Genomic DNA, 20783 nt, shown 5'->3' with positions numbered 1-20783 from the left:
ATCCTTTTATGTACAATGTTTGAAACTACATATTCCTAAGAAGAGCTTATTTAATTTGTCTACTATCGCTTACTAAGAAGAGCTACATCATCCTTTAGTTGTTTATTTGATTTGTCTAATACATAATTCTAAGGAGAGCTACATAATCATTTAGTTCTGTAAATGGATGGATGAGATTTATTTAATTTATGTTGACATTCATCTATTTTGCGTGATTGTAAATAAAATATTTTTAATTTTATTTATTGTGTTTGAAAGGTCCAATCCCAATAATTTTTTGTTCAAAACCTTACAGGATAGCGTCTAGGTACCATAAAAAAATAGAATATCCAGATTCATACATTCCTTATATTATCCATGTGACAAGATATGATAACCGAAGAATTTCTCGAGTCAATTCGTACATTTTTGTGTAAGAACTCTCTCTTTTTTTTTTTAAATGGGGGAACTAACAGTATTTTTAATTTGATCGAGTTGCCCATGGTGGCACAAATTCTGATTTTCACTTGACATATTGAACGCCAGATTTTATCATTTATGGCATGCAGTGCTACGAGGCTTCCAGGTTCGTGTGGCGTGACAACTAAATGGAAATTTAAGAATGAGATTATATTGTTAGCTGCCGGTAGCCGGTTGCGGCGCCGGGGGGTCCTTTCCGAAATGGGAGGGAGAGGGCATTACGGTAATTTAGTGCGGTTTTGTGGCCGTTGGAGGGTTGGTGCGCGAGGAGGGGGTGGTGATCTGGTGCTTCGCGGGCAGAACAATTTTCATATTTGGACGGGCAAGGGCAACGAGTTGGGGTGGGGCCTACCTAGAAAGCCCATGGCGTATGATTGATTAGTGGAATCGTGTGGGGACAGGACAGCCGAGAACATGGGCGGGCCCGGACAGCAGATTTGCCAGAGTGGCCAGTTGACGAGCCCCCTGACAAATTAGATTCTACCTTTCGGTGGGCACTCAAAGAACTTGTATTGATTTGCTTGGATTTTAATTACATAATTTCATTTAAAAGAGATTTTGTTCATCCTGCATTTTCCTAATTAAGTGTCAAATTACTCGAGCTCACCTTTTTTTATTCATCAATTTTGTTCTGAAATCGATTTGCTTTCTTGAATGATATCCGTATCAAAATAATGTCATTGGAGCTCCTCAAAACTCAACTGCAGCAATTTAGAGCATCGAAATTTCATAGAGTAATCCGAAAATCTAACCAATGTGATGGTCATGGAGACAAAGTTCATCATTTTGCCACCTAATGAGCACTCATTAGTTGGGTTGTTAGCTTTAATTTCAATTCTCAAGCTTTTTTTTTTTTCTTTTCCCTATTCATTTAAGAAAATATGAATAATATATTACAGGAAGATACTATGTTATTTGTTTCGCCGTATGAATATGAATATAATTAGTTTAATCCAAACAATATTTTGAAAATTTCGTGCGATTGTGCTCGGCAATGCTTCGTCCAAGCAAAATACCTTCACATGGCATGTAAACCACGCTGGGATATGGATCGGGATGATTCATAGGTGGGATGTTTGTTCCTCAACCACTGCCTCAAAAAGTAAAAAAGCTGGCATAAAATTATCGGACGGAGTTGGTCCCTTTCTGCAAACCAAAGCCACAACTTCCTGACACTGACCAATTCCTAACCTAAAACGGCATCGACCAAACTTCCAATCTTGGATGTGCTGGACCCGATTTAAACTGAATCTTTCGAGGCGTATAGCAGATGCTAACTTATCAATCCTCTATTTGCCACGAAGAAAAATGTCACAAAGAAGAAGAGAAAAGAAGACTATGAACAAATGATGATGTTCGTTTCTTTGCATATATCAGCAGGAGCCCTTCCCTTGAGACTAACTAATGTTAATGAAACATTTTCACCTTCGCTAAACGAGTATACGATATCCACCTAGAGAGTAACATATGCACAGCTTCTCTTTTCATCCCTCCCCGACACACTGGATAAAAAAACAAGCATTGCTTCCTATAGCCATTTCCTGAGCAATCCTCATCCCCCTCCCAGCAAAAATGAACTGCTGCATCGGTGTTTTATGCTGTTTTATCGAAAGAAACAACGGATTCTGACCTGCTTCGAGGCTTATTAGAGCCTGATGCTGAAGCCAAGCTTCGAAGCAGAGTCACAACTTCCACTGTATCATCCAGATAGTACCGAGCCTTGCTCGGTTTTTGCCCCACCGTGCAAGCAAACACCTCTGGAGCAGCAACAATAGATGAACTTGAAGCGACATTCATTAAGCTCTCGAACATATCTTCATCGGATCTATCGTCCCCAATGCACAACATGAACTCCGGCAACTTCCCATCATTTTTCAGCACAGAAAGAATTTTCTCCGCAACAAGTCCTTTAGTTACACCCTGCAGTAAGTATGAGCAAAGAAGATTAGCCCTACTCCAGATATCATAAAAACAGTTGATATAGTTCTCCAGACATGCGAAATCTAAGGAAGCGTAGCAAGGGAGAAAGCAGAAAAGGCATACCTGTGGTTTAACTTCAACAATGTGTTGACCCTTCTTAACGACCACAGGCTCATTTGCAAGGACACTTTCAAGATGATCCAATAACTCCATGGCCTGGAAGGAACCGAAATCTGGGTCAGCATCCTGATAATGCCACACTAAGGCACTTTCCTTGGCCTCCACATAGGACCCATCAGTTGTCTCGGTATACAATTCCATCACGGGCTCTGCAATTTTCTTCCAATCAAAATCTTCATCCAAGGGACCCGTCTCCCAGTCAGACCTCCTATTCCACCTGTCACCAGAAAATTGCAAATTATATACGAGAACCCAAAGAGAGTACTTGAACGCTATTGAAGGGTCTGAAGATATTTTTATTTACCTTATGAAGTATCCATGCTCAGCAGCAATACCGAGATTCTCACAATCTTGGAACCAATCACTGAGAGAATTCCGGCCCCTTCCACTAACTATAAACACAGTGCTGTTGGGGTCCCCACAGAGACTGTTCACCACCGAGATGACTTGAGGACTTGGCGCCTTGATGATCGAGGCCTGAGGCACCAAAGTCCCGTCATAATCCAAAAATATTGCCCTCCTCTCTGCTTGCTTATAAGCTGAGGCGATATTCTCAATAGAGAGCTTCCTGAAGCTAGGGGAAAGAGAGAGGATTCTAAAGCTGAGACCAAATCCGATGCCCCAGTAGCGTTTAGAGTAATGGTCCTTGCAGGCTCTCTCAAGATCCTGCAAAAAGCTACGGGCCCAGTATGCGACATCATGTGAGCTGACGTACCTATAGTGCTTCTCATGCCTCACCTGCTTCTCAATTAAGTGCATTGTGAGGGCTGAGTACAGGGCATCAGCCACCCCATCAATGTCCCATGGGTTGACCCGAATTGCCCCACTTAGGGATGGGGAACAGCCCATAAACTCGGAAACAACAAGCATGCTTGTATGAGACGATTCGGAGGAATTCTCAAGGGCCTCATCCATTTTCGATGTCCCCTGCCGGCAGACTATGTACTTGTAGGGGATCAGGTTCAGCCCATCCCTTACTGCATTAACAATGCAGCATTCCGCCAGAGCGTAGTAGGCGGTCTTCTCGTAAATTTCCATCGGTCGGTCAATCAAAATCACAGGTTTGTATCCCGGAAACCCAAAAGTCCCATTTATCCTCTCAGTGGCCACGTATGTCTCTCTCCTTGCCTCCTCCACGTCCTTTCCTGTGCTCCTGGCAGGGTTGACTATTTGGACCAAAATGACCGATCCCCGCAAGTCAGGACGCTGCTGCAGGAGCTGCTCCATCGCGAGTATCTTCAGGCTAATGCCCTTGAATATGTCCATGTCATCAACCCCCAGAATGATCTTCTTGCCCCTGAACTGCTCTCGAATCTCCTTGGCCTTTGTGTAGGAGGAAGGGTGGTTTAAGGCCGATTCTAGCCTTCCCATGTGTATCCCCACAGGCAAGATTTTGATATACACGGTGCGCCCAAAATAGTCGAGCCCGATGTAGCCCCGTTTAGATTCATAGTTCAAGCCCAGCATTCTACTGCAACAGGAGAGGAAGTGCCGAGCATAGTCGAAAGTATGAAAACCAACCAAATCTGTGTTCAAGAGTGCCTTGAGAATCTCATCTCTGACAGGAAGAGTCCGATAGATCTCTGATGAGGGAAATGGGCTATGGAGGAAGAACCCGAGCTTGACTCTCTTGAACCGCCTCCTCAAGAAAGTTGGCATCACCATGAGATGATAATCATGAACCCATACGAAATCATCCTCAGGATTGATAACCTCCATAACTTTATCGGCATAGATCTTATTAGCTGAAACATAGGCCTGCCAAAGCGATCGATCGAATCGGTTCCCATATTCAGGGCACATGGGAAGCATGTAATGAAAAAGGGGCCACAAGTACTGCTTACAGAATCCATGATAGTACTTCCTGTGAAGCTCGGGAGGAAGAAAAGTGGGGACGCAATTGAAATTCTCAAGCAACTCTTGGGCAATTTCTTCTTGCTCCATAGCAGGAACATCGGCCTTCAGAGATCCCACATAGACAATATCAGTATCAGATGAGATCCCATCCCTCATCTGCAATAGAAGCGAGTCCTCAGTCTAAGCTAAACTGCCATTTCCCCGACTCATCATCCTTACGAGCATTCAGAGGGAGAAAGTTTGCCACTATGATCTTCTTCTCTCGAGGTTCAGGAGCAGCAGATCCCTGATTTCTGGTAACATTCCCATCCTCAACCTCCGATATAATTCCTGGGACAGTAATGACTCGGGGAAGACTTCGGGGAGTCTGAGGGAAATTCAACATGTCCCCCGAAGCCAAGTCCAGTAGACTGATGCAGGATCTAGACAGCATCATTGTTAATCTGCCTCCAATGCGCGATTATAAGGCTGTAAAGATCTCGAATAGGAGAGAAAGATTGCCTATTTCAAACATAGAACAGAAGATTATTGCAACAATTTTAAAATAAGAATGTAAAGCATTAAATATTGGGGCAGTAAAGAATTGAATAGATCACTGTTTACTCCATCAGTCCAAATCATACAAATAATTCTTCAGTCATTTTAGTTTGATAGACATCTCAGTATAAGCATGCAGAAAAGTACAATTGATCAATAAAATTTTTCAACCTGGATGAGCTCAGAAACACACGCGGTTCTAATCCTAAATAACATCAAAATCATGTTCCATATAGTTTCCTCATTAAATCATCCGAGGTCATATATATGATATCACACTGGTTCCAGAGAGCCAATAAATTTTTTGAACCGAACTTTCAGATGCTTAACGAAGAGGAGAAAAAGACTACCGCGCTGAAACAAAAAATCCAAACAGGTTCCATAACAATCTAAAAACCAGAAAGTAAATCAATCAAACATACACAAAACGATGCGCAGAATTCGCAGGACAGAGATCATATCATGTAAAACAATAATCCAATAAAAGTCAGCGAATCCATGTGAAACCATAGGACGAGTGAAAATGTATAAATCAAACAAAAATTTAAATAATCTGATTTTACCCGGAGTTGCTCTATTGAGAGCAGACAACAGGATATGCTCTGCAACTCCTCTCGATTGTAAAAGGAAAATGCGAAGTATCCCGGCGACTTATGCGTGTAAGTCTCGGTGTTAGCAGCAAAACTACAAACTTGGAACTCATAGTTTCTTCAAAGGGCATTATATATAAAAGTTTGTTATTGTGAATGTTGTTTTTTTTTTCTGCATTCATTAATTCCAGGCAGTTACTCGGCATTCAATTTGTTTCCGAGCCTGCTCGGTAACTGCAGATTCAAAAATTAATTCAGTATTAATGCCACGGATAAGGGCCATATGCATCTCATAAGGAGAAATTTTTCGGGGATCCTACCACAGCATGTTCATGGGGAAATCCATTTCAGCAAAGAGGTGAATGGGCTTTATAAACATATGGTAACGGGCCATCCGTTTATGCAATTGAAAGATTCTACTTCTTCTTCCAAGCCTGGTCATTGAGAAAAAGTCGATTTAGAAATTTCACCATTCATCTTAATCTTAAACATTCAAGAAGAAAAATTCCCAAAAGTACAAAGATCTCACATGAACATTAACAGAATGGCAATTTCAAAATCTCCAAGAGGGAGATATTACTACGGTTCTTTTCTCTTTAGTAGATTTTACTAAAGTTCTTTACTTATTTGCAACATCGACCTCGTTTTTTGCTCGAATTATACCAGTGCATGAAATGTTCTTCAGAAATGATTCTTTACTTATTTTTCAAATACACTCACGATCTTCAATCTTCTGAGAGTGTGAATTCAATATATCCCTCCTAAGTTCCTGTTGTCAAGCAGAATTTTCCAAAACCAGCAATCCAAAAACATATCATTATAAACCATGTTCATGATCAGAGATCACGAAAGAGCGAATCGGATAGAAACCCGATAAGCTATTCCAGCAATGGCCATCTAAACTACGAGAGCGCAAAGCTCACAATTCTTTTCTTTTTTCTTTTTTCTTTTTTCTTAAAGAAAGGATCAACGACGATTTTTCATCGAAAATTTGGCCGAGGTGAAGTGACAGCGGCAGGCGAACATCTATCTACCTGATAAAGATTGAAGCTTTCCCAGAAACTGAACTCCCGAGAGATACGAGGCAGCATCAAATCGCAAAGCTTTATCTGCAAAACATCATAAGAACCATAAAAATCAAAGAAGAAGAAAGAGAACAATAACCAGAAAGAACTCATCTTCCTCCATTTCCAAGCAAAGAAAAAACTGAAAACCAGACTCACGGGAGAGGAAGAATCAGCAGAGCCCGGGCATGTCCCTATCCACAGCAGGAAAGAACAGACCCTCCCAAGATTTTTAACAGAGGGGGAGAAGAAGGGAGGTGGGTTAGGTTCGGAAACAGGTAAGAGTTCAATGGGAAAATTGGTTTTATCCCAAAAGGGGAGAAGAGGGGGGAAAGAAAATGCAGTTGGGGTGGGAGGAGGAAGAATTTTCTTCAAGTTCCGTTCAGGGTTTGGTGTTGTTTGGACGGGTGGGGATGGGGGTTGATTTGCTTCTTGTGATGCTGTGGTCTCTGAGTATGAGTGGGTGTGTCTTGTGGGGTTTGTTTCATTCAACAAAGGAAGCTCTGCGAGGATTAAACGTGGAATGGAACGAAAAGTCAAAAAAAGAATGAAGATACGGTTTAGAGAGAGAGGGAGAGGGAGGGACAGACACACAGAGAGAGAGAGAGAGTTGTGACTGTGGTTTTGGTCCTACGTTATGATCCTTGATTGGATTGGATTTCCCCCATCCGCAATTACCAAATTACCCTTCTCAAAAGTCTTTTTTTCCCTTGAATATTAATGAATATCCATTGACAATAAAAACAAGTCCATAAAAAAATATTTAAAATAATACATTACAGAGCTCGAAAAAATAGCAAATCCACCTAGATCTCTTCAAAGGAAGATACAAGTGACTAAAGCACGTCATATAATCATGGATGCAATTGTAGAGATCATTCCAATTGCCATATTTCGTTGTCGACCTCTTGCGACTAAATTATATATGGACACCATGAAAACTGAAAAGCAGAGCATAACGCAATCCATTTATAAACTACTTCACAGGGAAGCAGAGCCAATAGGAGTCTTAAACCGGTACTCAACGTTGGAATCCTCCATAGATCACACCTTTAAATGAATCAAACAACCGATTCATAAATGGCTGATTCCAAGACATTCAAATCAATTCAGCTAGAGTCCTATGATCGTTTTAAACCAATGGCAGCTAAACTAATAAAAAACTAGCCAAATCATCAATTAGAGTACCCAACTTTTTTAATCGGTTCAAACCAATGAATATCATCAAGAAGCTAAAACCTGCAAAAAACCAACAAAAAGGCGAAGCCACAAAGGTCAAATTTGCAGGTGGTTGGTATGATAAACTAGCCCAAGAGTATTATCCTTTGTAGTGGAGGGAGGGGATTCCATTGCGTGGGCAAAGATAGTTGTTCACAGAGAAGAAGTTGCCGTCTAAAAGAGAAGGGAGTCGGACCGAGTTGGATAATTAGGGGTATGCCGTCGTTGTGCCTCGAGTCGTGGAGATACCGATTGAGATATCAATCGGTTGAACAATGGGCAGTGAATTGTTGTCGGGTAGGGGAAGGCAAGTTACCTGGGTCGAGTCTATTATATCGGGTCGAGTCTATTATATGGGTCGAGTCGTGGCAATTCGACTCGCCCTAATCAAGGGCATCGCCCTCCATCACAGTCGCCGACAACCTGGAATCGAAGGCTGCTTCTCATTTCGCTCCATATTTGCTTGGAGAAGATGAAGGGACGACCTCGACGGGGAACGAGAAACGGTCGCCAGGAATGAAGGGAAGGAGGAGGGTTCGTGAAGTGCTGCTAATTTTTCCTTCTCTTAAATAAAATCATTTTCGTCTTATTTTTTTTAATGTAATAGGTTGGTAATTGTTATCGCGGATTGGAATGGCTTTCGCTCAAACATCGATCATACTCATCGCCCCCAACTCAAAGATCAACGAAGGAACTCTTTACTGTGTGATCTCGATAAATTTAGACTCAATAACCAGGATTTGAGCTAAAAATATACATCGTAAATAATATATTACACATATGTTTTACTATTTCTTTTTGAATAAATGTTTCACTGAATTAATAATATACGACTTGTTTGACATTAATTTCTCGATACATTTAAAATTATTTCTTTGATGCGTTTGTTTATAGGTGACAAGAGGATATGAATTTTGTTTTCCAATACTATGAATTCAATTCTAACTAAGCTCTCTCTCCAGCTTTTTCATTCTCCCCCCTTTTCTCTTGGGGTAATTTCTTTGGTTGGTTCACAACAAAGCTTGGAACTTAAAGGAGGCGTTAGAGATAAATCTTGGAGCCAAAGTGAGGTCAACCACAAGAGATTGCAACATATTCTAGATGCTCCAAGAAATTCTACACGTATATGTATATCTATTAGTTTTCCTTGAACATTTTGCATTGGAAATGAATAATCTAGAAAAAAGAAATGTTCTTCAGTATATTTCATATGATCCCAATCCATATGTTTTGTTCTCATCGAACACTTTACAAATCCAAGTTCGTCCTCATCGTACCCAATAGAAATCCAATTTTGTTCTCGTTGTACATTGCATTATGCTCGTAATTCATACAACTCCCATTTGTCAAGTCCTTTTTTGTTCGTCGTCCAAACCAATGAGAAGTTCCCCATTCAAGATAATATATATATTAGGCTTAATGTCGACAAGGGCAAACGGGGAACATCATAATTTTTGGTAAAAATAAAAAGAGTTTTTGGGGCATACTGATACAATTCCATCAACCCCGAGAGAAGTTGTGGAGAAATTAAGAGGAAATCTCAATTGTTCCACTAGAAGATAACATATCATTTAAAACCTATTTGTCCGAATACATACATACATACATATATATATATATATATATATATACACACATACATCCCTGATTAGATAAATAAACAAGATTATCCTTAAGATATAGTAATAATATTAATTGGTCTCAGAGTCCTAGCTTAGCTATATTTCCTTCCCTCCCCCGTCCCTTTTTTTCTTGTCAAATTCTTGGAATAATATAAATTGACCTTTCCTCCCATATTTGAAAACTATGGCCCTTTGCATGGATAAGGATCGAGACTTTTGTCCCCCCAACTGGGTCACAGGCCGTAGGATCTTGGGCCAATCCGAATCTCAGCCGTTGAAAAGCCGTAAATAGGCCACGAAACTATTACGTGAAATTACTAGAGAGACCACAATAATCAACGCTCCTCCCGTGAACGTCTTAAATTGAACTCTTTATTTTTTCTTAATCATCTTTTTTTTTGGGCACTCCCAACATTGACGACTTCTTTTATTTGTTTAATTATTGATATATTAAATTAATAAATAAATAATAAATATTTAAAAAGTAGGACCGTTGACACGACAACTTAGAACATAGGATAAGTATCAAGGCCGCATCCTAGTAGTGCGACAAGGATAAAGACTCATCCTTTCGTTTTTTTTTTTTTCCTTTTCCCCTTCGCTGGAGATGAGACGGTCAGCTTTGATTATATTAATTATTCGGGTACATATTTCTTTTGTCGGGAGAGCGGAGAATTTTTTAAATTTAATTTTGTTTGGTGAAATGTGTATATACCTTTTGCTTAGTAATTAATAATTTTATTGAAAAAGGAAAATCCTGCGTGTTTAATTTGGTAATACATATAGAAAAGATGCGTGGAATATACTCTTGGACCTTCCAATTGAAAAATCTTCTTTCTGGTGAGTTCTTGGATTATTATCTTAGGCGAGGATGATACGTAAATTTGTTCTTAATTTATCCAAAGCAAGGAGAAATTACGGCACTAGTTGCATGGAAGTATTCAAGTTGTTTCGCTTGATATTTCATTTTAGGAAGTATTATATGCTCCACAAATTGCCTTTCAAATGTCTATTTACTGATATTTTACAGCAACAAGAAAAAAGAAGAAAAAAAACTCTAATAATATATGTCTTGTATTGATTCCGCGTAAAAAATCATTTTTCTTAACGTTTATATTTTTTTTTATGAGATCATGAAATGTTTAAGTCCCGGCATATTTTTAAGTCAACAACTACTATGATATGATTTAAGAATATGCTATATTATACTATTCATGACTCTTATAACAACTTTGCAATACAAAACGAGGATAACAATAAGAAAGAATAATTTTTTAAGAACTACATCCAGCAAAAAAGATTTTTTAAGAACTATTGGCTAGATCAATCTATAGATGATTTCTATCTGTATGCCCCAAAAATAATTTCACTATAGGACCTTAATTTCCATATGAACTAATGAATAATATCAGCTCTTAATACGTATATTAATAGTGGAAAGTACTATTTTAGGTGTATGCAACCGAGTTTATGGGAAAGAATAGTGCTTGTGAATATTGTGGGGTGCTAATTAGTTGAAAATAAAACATTCATAAATGAATGATTACCTTGAAAATACGCCGAATTTCCTACTCTGAAATCAAGAAGTGCGGGGCAAGAAATTTATTGGACCGAAATTGAACTATACGATCATAATGGTGATTGTGGTCTTTAATGGGATTCAATTTGTGATGTTATCATCCTTTTGCCATCAATACCAAAAATGGGAAGATGAACTATGCCTGCGCAAATGGAAAAACGCTTATTATCACGAAAACATGCTGAGTTCCCCACTCTTGTGTTTTCGCATTAAAATCAAGAAGCGTGGCACAAGCAACATCACCGGTTGAATTTGTATTAATCTCATTATACATAAAGAATGTATATATGCAATCTTTGAATTTCTTTTGTCATGTCATTGTCCCTTTGCATCCAATAGCAGCAAATTAAAGGTAAACGGAAGGAATTTACAACGAAATCAACAAGAAATTGTTTCTTACGGGTTGAAGTCGGACTACATTCTTATTGCAATGATGAAGATCATCTGGTGGTCTCTTAAGAAATCGTTTCTTGTATACATGTATATACTCGACCAAAAAAAAAAAGGTTGGGGGGAGGGGAAGAAAAGATCTAAACAGCTAATTATAAGCATGACCACCAGTTTGTGTAGAAGAAGTGGATAACCTCGGTTGAATTTCTTTTTTTGTCGTGTCATTGTCCCATTGCCGCTAACCAGGAAGTACCAAGGACTATGGCAAATGATGAGCTCCAATGAAGGCCAAAAAGGAAAAAAAAACAAAAAACCCTCTAATCTTGGGGGGTGAGGGGGTTAAAATTGGAAAATTACAGTGAGCTGTCAACCAATCAGCTTACAAGAGTGAGAACTAATCAATTATTACCCTCAAGAAAAAGGAAAAAAGCTAGAGAGAGAAAGTTACAGATAGAAGATAGAAAGAGGATAATTTTCATTTTCATTTTCAATTAATTTAATTTATTAATTAGTTAATGGGGTTTAATCGTGAATTAGGTGAGAGAGAAAGAGAGAATGACCGACAATGCACGCGGCTGCTCGACCACGCCACTCTCTCTCTCTCTCTCATCCATTTCCTTTTGGATAAGACAACCATTTGTTGCCCCCCTCGCCCGCACGCCTTTTTCTCTCCTCCTTACTTTACCATACTGTCCCCGGCTTCTTTGTTATTTACTTATTTCCCCCCTCTCTGCCCTTTCTTCCACTCAACTCTTAATATGGCTAATCATCCTCTTCTGTAATTCTATGGGTGGGGTTGCTCTTTTTGCGCTTGGATAGTTATGATTAAGAATTAATTTTGGTACTGCTCTCGATTGCATTGGTCGGACTGTTACCTATATATATATATATATATATATATTATTATCAACGCCAATGAAGGAAGAACGGATAAAATAATTCAAAAAAATTAGTTAAGTGCATCTATCATTCGACCGCTTCCACGTCATTGGTTGCCTTCTCGAGGGATCACTCCTCAACAGCTGCCACTCCTTGTGATTGGATTAATATATATGGTTGATTTCGTTATTGTATATTTATCTAGAAATATTGGAATTCTATATCAACATATAAGATAAATAACTTGAAGATTTGAGCTGAACGAGATCACTTAGGGTTAAGATTTAATGAGATTAAATTGTGATTGGATTAATATATGGTTGTTTTCAATATTATATATTTATCTAGAAATATCGGAATTCTATATCAACATATAAGATAAATAACTTGAAAACTTAAACTGGATGAGATCATTTAAGGTTAAAATTTAATGAGATTATCATCAAGTTGTAATGGCCTTATGGTTAAAGTTAGTCATAGTTGTCTGGATGTTTCATGTTCGAGTTATTTTTCGTGCAATCACAATTTTTCTAAGATAATAATTCTATATGCAGGCAAAAAAATATGTAAGGAGGTTCACACGAACCTGAAAGAGTTCGAGTAAACTATCCTTGTCAATCACTAGTGCATTGGTGGAGATTACGCCGTCAGAAAATAGTTATATCGATCAACTGCTAGAACCAAATTCCCTACCTTCTTCACCTGCTCCCGAGAAAGAAAAGAAAAGAAAAAAAAAAGCTTATATCTTGTCGGGTCCATGCTTTATTGCTATTTATCCGTGGTCTTATAATGAAGTGATGTTGCAATAAATCTGTGGGTCCATGTGCTTTATTGGGTATTAACTTTGTGGAATTATAATGAAGTAACGTAGTTATAAATCTGCGGGAAGATAAGAGGGGATGTAATGGCAAAGGTGTAAATAATTTGAAGAAGGCGCCTTTTGTTGTGGCGCGAGGATCAATGTGGATAAAAATCTTAAGCTAGGATCCTTTTCATCTCACACTTTCTTTTTTCCCCGGATTCTCTTTATTTCATTTAATGATGTTTTTCTTCTTCGTTCCCCAACAATATCGTACGGAATTCTGTCTTGGAGTGGGACCCACTTCCACGTCATCGTCACAGCTGTGCCTGCTCCGTGGTTGGCTGGTGGAGCCATGTTGGATTGCACCATATCTTAGCCACTAATGTGAAAACGGCTATCGTTCTTCCAGCCCGAAGCATGATCAATGTGATCTCTCTCCTCCCTTGTCTTGGAAATCTACGTGTGGTAGACGTCAACTACGGTGGTGAATCGTCTTCACCTAATAAGAAAGAAATTTGGATTCTATGCACGTTATAAAATTACATTTATTTTTTTTATTAATTATTAATATTTTTATTCTATTGTACAACATTCATGAGACTTTCTTTATAATTGAAAAAAAAAAAGACGAATAATCATCTAGGATGGGAATGGGATGATATGGATGGAATATTATACACGACCGGATTTTATCCCAATTTAGACGGAATTGAAGGTTGGGCCGTCTGTCTGGCTGTCTTCCAGTGGAATTTTTTGGTTGCGTGTGGAAAAGTTTCATTGGGGGCCGTTTTTATTTTTCTTGGGGTAACATTTAGGCTCCGTATTTATTATTATTATTAATTTATTTGTTTTCCCGTTCAGTCCTTATCCACCAAAAGTGCCCAATTAAATATTTACAGATGCGCCCGGAGGGGCCCACTTGTCAGACTGGTCCTTCAATATCTACGTTCAAAACATCATCATCTTCTTTCTTCCTTCCTTCTTCCTTCCTTCCTTCCTTCTTATTTATCCATATGGACAGATGGAGATTGTTGACGTTTGCTTATTCCTCAGCTGGTGACGTTTCAGTACCTTCATTCAATTTAATTCGAATTCGAAATTCATTCTTCTCATGAGTAGGTCCAGTTGTGGTGGGTCAGTCCAAGTGCCTGACAACGTCTTGATCCAATTCCTAACCTCTAGACTAATATGAGGCCCATAGTGATAAAAAGATTAGAGAGATTTATTTGCTAATTGGTTCGATGACCACGTCTCTTTTAATTTTGCAACTCGCGATTGAAATACGTTTATTGGGCTGAATCTAGCATCATACTCAAAGTACACCGATCAAAGAATGATTCAAGGGATATATGACGACCAAGGCATTCGGGGCAGATCAGCTCTAGACTCTAGTGGGGTTTCCTTGAATAAACAGGAGGTCCATTCCATGGTCAGTAGTTTGCATTAATTGATACACGGGATTGAGGTCGAGAGGAGATTAATTGTAAAAAAAAAAAAAAAACCATTTGAGGCCAACTACCTCTTCACAGAACAGGCATTGTCGGGATGGTTTACAGTGAAGAAAGGTATTTGGAATATTCGGTGCTAACCCATGATTTTCATTGATGGCTCATACATTAGAAAAGTCGAACCGAAAAAATTAACACAATGCCGATATATAAATTTTTTTTTTACATGGTAACTAAGCTAGAGAGTGATCCATTCATACCATTACCGCTAAAGCATGACTGCTAATTAATTAATTAAAGACGACCTTTGATTGAGCTCCTTCCAAATTTCCAATGGAGAAAGTATTTAACTTTGTGATAGATTTCAAACATCGAAAATCAGTACAGGGTGTGAAAATTAAGATTTCCTTTTTACCAGTCTCCTTGAAATTCTCGAAAATGTGTCTGAATGGGATTTTTCTTTCATCTGTTTAATTACTTTATATATGTGTATATATATATATATATTATATGCACGATTTTTCTCTTTTTTTGCCGTTTATATGTACCCAGAGTTGAGCAATAATTGATTTGTTAACTTTTGTTTGCTTGAGCTTAAGTATGAACTAAGCCAAAGGTTAAGTAGCCATTGAATCAAAGCATCTTTCGAGCACAAGAATCCTCCTAGTATGTACATATGTTTCCTTTCTTGCTTCTCGATAAAAGATCATCGATCCATGCCCTTTCTATATTCTGCTGAGTCATCCATGAATGTCCTTAAAGTATATGGTACTAATATACTTTAAGGCATATAATTAGTACAGTGGAATGGAAAGAGTATCTATCTATAATGGAATAATCACCATATGTAAAATTAACCGGCCTCAAACCATTATGTTTCTATTCTATTGCACCAACATGCGATAAGAGTCCTTTAAATTCAAACTGACATGCACATGTACAGTGAATATATGTCAAATTGCTTTTGCTTTTTTCTTCTGATTTAGTTTGTATTGATTTGTATAGAGTATGTAACGAACTGAGTACGTGAATGATTCGTATATGTACCAAGAAGTACACATTTATACAATTATATCAAGCATGAAGCTCGCACCAATCACCATTTCACACAAACAAAAGATAATCCAATTAAATCATGTTCCTTTTTCATGACGAAACCAATAATCAAACATGCATGATAATAATTAACCATGAAACACTCCCAAAAAATGAAAAATCTTATCAATCCTAAAGACATTTTTCGGTAGATCAAATTAATTTTCCAACATGTATATCTCCAACAAAATGATGATGTCTAGAGCACTGGGGGAAGATCACTGTCGGGTGCATAGAGGTCAGTGCCACTAATTCGATCCAGTTGGCCGTCAGCAGATCTCATCACATCGCCCTGTTGCCGATGGTCCACCGTGTCGGAGCCGTGGCTCACGGAGAGCCCCCACCGGACGTAAAATTAATGGAAAACTCTCTCTCTCTCTCTCTCTCTCTCTCTTGAGGGTGAATTAATGGAAAACTCTTTTATGTATAAATCCCCCACACACTTTGATCAATCATCATTCCTTGCAATTGCAAATGATGGTAAACAGAAGGCAGCCGAGTGCACCTGTTGGAAATTAGTGGCAAAACATATATTTTGAGATTCCTCCTCATCATCATCGGATTAGAATAGAATCTTCATGGATTTCACAGAATCACGCATGCAGGTCCCGACATGCAGATATGACTCGATGCACTGAAGGTATCAAGATTGAGTCAAGCGTGAAAGATCAATTTATATATATGTTGCCTCTCATATAAAGGCAAGAGGAGTCGAGTTTCCCATCATACTCCGAGATGGCCAACTTAATTATTAACTATCGTGCGTGATACTAACGAGGTTGGCCACTACAATTTATACAGGATAGGATGGGAAAATTTTATGACATAATCACTGTATAGTGCAACAACTTTTTAGATTTTTTAAATATGATGTATAATTTATTTATTAACGAGTGCAAGCTAACGGTTCAAAGAAAAATGATTTCACCAACTACCTAGCTAGGGAGGAATGGACTGATTTGATAAGTTGATATTTACCTCGGAGTTGTAAAAATTCAAGGGTCCCCTGGCAACGCCATGATGGTTATTGGCATCAACATTGTCAATGGGGTTAATGGGGTGGGTGAAGTCCACATCACATGGCTCCTCCGTGGAGCACAACATGAATCCGATCGTTCCACTGTAAAAATTTCAACACACACAAAAAATTAGATTAGCTAATCTAATTTTATTAATTAACTATAATTAATGACCAATATATAATCAAAAGTAATTTTTTGGGGGGTAAAATGTGGATTTGCCGACAATTTACAAAGTGGACAACTTGGGAGGAAAGCCGTGAAATCCCCTCGAAATACTTTTTTTGTTTTCTGTTACAAGAGAAATTCATAAACCTAATTTATTGAAATAATCTTATCAAAATACTTCAATCAACCAAACTGATCATAACTAATTAATATAATCCACTCGACTATATAATGGCTTGATGATTTTATTTTCTCCTAATTTATGTAGGGTTTTTGGGCTGTTCGATAAGTGCACAAGTCTCTCCCCAAAGACAGATTTTCCGTACGTAATTCCATATTGAGAGCTCACTTGAACAAGAGAAATATGCCCGGCCCTACGAGAAAAAAGAGAGGGAAGCTATTAATTATGTACCTCGGATACGATGGGACCAATGTCCAAGCATAACTAACGGAGCCCTTGAATATATGCCTGCAGTTGGCGATCAGTTTGGGGATGCTGAGAGAAGGAAACCACAGGCTTTCGGCTTGAATACACATGATTCCTCCCGGTCGGAGAGCTTCCCTTACTAGCTTCAAGAACGAGCCTTCGAAAATCTCATGCCCCTGCCCTAATAAAAAATAGCATATGGTTCTTTAATTAGCGCGAGAGAGGCGAATTTAATCAGGAGAGATCAACGGTACTATGTAACGTATGAACATGCTGAAACGGCAAAGAGAGAGACATATTGGGTCAAAGGCGTCAACGATAATAGCATCATACGTTCCTCTTTGTGCAGAAGTCAAGAATTTAGATCCTGCAGCAAATAATTAAAACCAACAACGATATTAATAATTAGCTAGGAAAAATGCAGGTATCAGATTAATCTGTACTTAACTATACTAAATAAAAAGCAATAACGTAAGCTCGACTAGCTAGCTCACCATCCATGACATGAAGATTTACACGCGAGTCTTCGTATCCAATTGCTATGTCTGGAAAGAACTCCTTGTACACCTGCAATATTCATTACAATAATTGTATCTATATCGAATCTAAAAGCTTCTCTTCAAAGATTTACTCACATCGATCAACATCATGTCAATCTCGCATATGTCGATATGAAGGACTGAAGAGTGACGAGAAATTTCCCTCAAGATACCACCATCTCCTCCCCCGATAAGCAACACCTGATCAAATTATAGAAAATATCATCACAAATGTCACTGAAGACGATCTTATACTTGCACATTTGATCGACTATGGGACGGATGCAAAACAAAATTAACCTTTTGAGGGTTAGGGAGGGAGCAGAGTGGGAGGTGAGTGATCATTTCTTGGTATGCACATTCATCTTTCTCAGTCAGTTGAAGTGCCCCATCAAGCACAAATACCTTCCCATATGCTGATGACTGCAAATATATATGTACGCACATATACATACAATCGATCAATACCATATGTAGTCAGACACCATGATTGATTTAGTACTTAATTATTTGCAATGATCAGTACAATTTTTATGAAAAGGGTATTGCATCCTCTCTAAGAAATCAGACCATATATATAGACACACACATACATACGTACCTGAAAAACCATCATACTCTGGTATTGAGACTTCCCTTGAAATAGTATCTTTTCCACCTTCATGAAATGAGCTTGACCTGCAAATTTATATATATCATCAGTTAGAATATGTACGTATCAACCGTAGCATTTGCTTAATAAGATTAGATATCAGCTAATTTGATGTATAACACAAGCAAGAGCATAGAAAAGGATTCATCGATCAGCATGCATGCATCGCTTACTCTCCTACCCCTTAAATATATGGTATCAAAATGATTTATCATGAGTTCTCCCTTTTTCTCTTTCTAATTTTAATTAGAGAACATGTGTTTGAACAGTACGTGCCTAAACGATCAAAAGTTTAAACTGCGTATAAAGTGCAATGCTGCCGACAAAATCAATCACCAAAAGCTCAGAATCTAGCAATCTATCAGTCAAATCTATGGGCGAAGGGGGTGAGATCATGGGAACCGTTTTCTAATTTCATATTTCTTTTTGACTGCATAAAAGTGATAAAAAGGGGGGGGATTTTGGTTATAGCTAGGAGGTAGTACTAAAACAAAAGAGCGAAAAGGACATGAGAGGAGCCATAACCTTGTGTTCTATTGATGTTCATGTCGAATATGGTACTACGATTTTAGCTGAAAGACGACTTTGTCCGGTAAAAAGGCAAAAAGACGACTTTGAAAAATCACCACATGGCTGTAGCACGTTTCTATGGTTTCTAAATTGGCTAGCTAGTTCACATTAATCTCGCATTCGTATTTCATCGAGGAAATTCACTGCAATAAGTATCGTGACGGATACAGTCTTTGTATATGGAGTGCTGTAATTTGAAGAATGATAAGACTGAAAGTCTGAAACTACATATGAAGCATGGGACATCTGTTATTTGCTAAAGTAAAAGGCATGAAAAACATCTAGGACATGCTTGGATTTATAGGATCTCCGATATAGATGGAAAGCAGTTGAGAGGAATGATCGATATTCCCAAACTACATTAGTGTAAATTTGGATCCATTTTGATCTTACGACTGATCTAAAGGCCAGTCATAATAAATCCTTAAATTAGCCGGCTCTCCATTTGCAGTATTTGATGCATCTTTTAGTGCAAGCTGGGCAACTCGCTGCATATAGATTTGTTTCAAATAAACCTCGGAAGGGAACCATCTTCGAAGAAGATCAGAAACGAAGTTGATGGGAAAACCGTACGAAAAATTATTGTCAAACGTGTGTGTATATACACACACTGATCGGCGAAGCGTTCATTTGAAAGCTGGTTTAATTTTGCTGCTTATCTACTATATAGAGAAAAACACACACACACACATATATATACCTGGCCACAAGGGGCTGTGCTCGGCGAACCATCCCGGGATTTGTGGATGAATCGGATCATTATCGTCAGATTCCAATCTACCGTCATCTCCACTCGTGCGGTCTGAATCTGTCTCAGCAGAGACTCCATTTTCATGGCATAAGTTCTTGGAGATGGCCAATGTCTCTTCTTTTTGCACGTTGACATACAAATCCTCTATCAACAATGTTTTGTCAGAAACAACCTCCTCGCCCTCCTCCATTATTATACTGTTCAAGCTCTCTCTCTCTCTCTCTATGCCACCACTCGTGGCTTCTACTGCTTCTTCCTTATATATAAATACATGTGTGCGCGCGTCTATATATATATATATATATATATAGGTCGATATTCTTATTTGCGATAAAAAAAAATCAACAAAAATCGCAGAAAACATGTGGAACCCTACAGTGACCCATGCATAGATATTGCTGAAAGGTGACGTTTGTGTGGACATGCAAAGCTTTTTCACAGAAGGTCAGACACAATCATATATAATACACTTTGCTTTGTGGGTTGGTTCACTAAGCTATTCGGAACTCGACACATATTTGGCTTGCGAGAGAGCGAGAGAGAAAAAGAGCTCAAATGATTTGACTGTGTTTTATCTTCTATTGATGTGTTGGCGTGCATTTTAATATTTGAAAACTTAATAAATCTCACTAATTTAATTCGAGTTAAGGAGTAAATTTCTCAATAATCATGAATTTTTTCTATTTATAAGATTTAAATACAATATATTACTTAAACTAAACGGGTTATAAATCAACATCCGTTGCTAAATGGTAAGAATTGGGCTTTTGTAAGTTTGGAAACGGATTTTGCTCTAATCAATTAAAAAGGTGCATGAGAGTGGAGGGTTTATATATAAGAAATATACACGCATAATATCAAGAGAGGGAATAGTACAGTGGTGCATCTCTCACCTGATAACCAAGATGTCTCAGATTCGATACCCAGTGGAACTACTCGTGCCCCTTTATTAGATATTTAAGATTTTTATTTCAATGTACTAAGCCCATGAGCCTCCCTTGTAATCGAAAAAAAATA

At 38.3% G+C, this 20783-nt stretch overlaps 1 protein-coding gene and 1 pseudogene across 1 annotated transcript; both read right to left on the bottom strand.

The window, feature by feature from the left end:
• Positions 1 to 1550: 1550 nt before the first annotated feature.
• LOC116214848 lies at positions 1551 to 7200 on the bottom strand (annotated as a pseudogene).
• An 8465-nt stretch (positions 7201 to 15665) lies between these two features.
• Positions 15666 to 20016, bottom strand: LOC116213212 (spermidine synthase 1-like). Its single transcript, XM_031548071.1, has 9 exons — positions 19716 to 20016; positions 18395 to 18471; positions 18094 to 18216; positions 17890 to 17994; positions 17749 to 17821; positions 17550 to 17621; positions 17240 to 17435; positions 16619 to 16760; positions 15666 to 16145 (listed from the first exon to the last, which is right to left on the bottom strand). The coding sequence occupies exons 1-9, from the start codon at positions 19954 to 19956 to the stop codon at positions 16089 to 16091; spliced, it is 1086 nt and encodes a 361-aa protein (XP_031403931.1). The 5' UTR covers positions 19957 to 20016; the 3' UTR covers positions 15666 to 16088.
• Between the last annotated feature and the right edge of the window lie 767 nt (positions 20017 to 20783).

Source organism: Punica granatum, chromosome 7, assembly GCF_007655135.1.
Source record: "Punica granatum isolate Tunisia-2019 chromosome 7, ASM765513v2, whole genome shotgun sequence".
NCBI classification, from domain to species: domain Eukaryota; kingdom Viridiplantae; phylum Streptophyta; class Magnoliopsida; order Myrtales; family Lythraceae; genus Punica; species Punica granatum.
This window is presented reverse-complemented; position numbering and strand designations above follow the sequence as displayed.

Coding starts and splice junctions, on each gene's coding strand:
- LOC116213212 (XM_031548071.1), bottom strand. CDS start 19,956: ATGGAGGAGGGCGAGGAGGTTGTTTCTGACAAAACATTGTTGATAGAG. Junction 17,995..18,093: donor CCCTCCCTAACCCTCAAAAG/GTTAATTTTGTT, acceptor TAATTTGATCAG/GTGTTGCTTATCGGGGGAGG. Junction 17,822..17,889: donor TTGACATGATGTTGATCGAT/GTGAGTAAATCT, acceptor TGAATATTGCAG/GTGTACAAGGAGTTCTTTCC.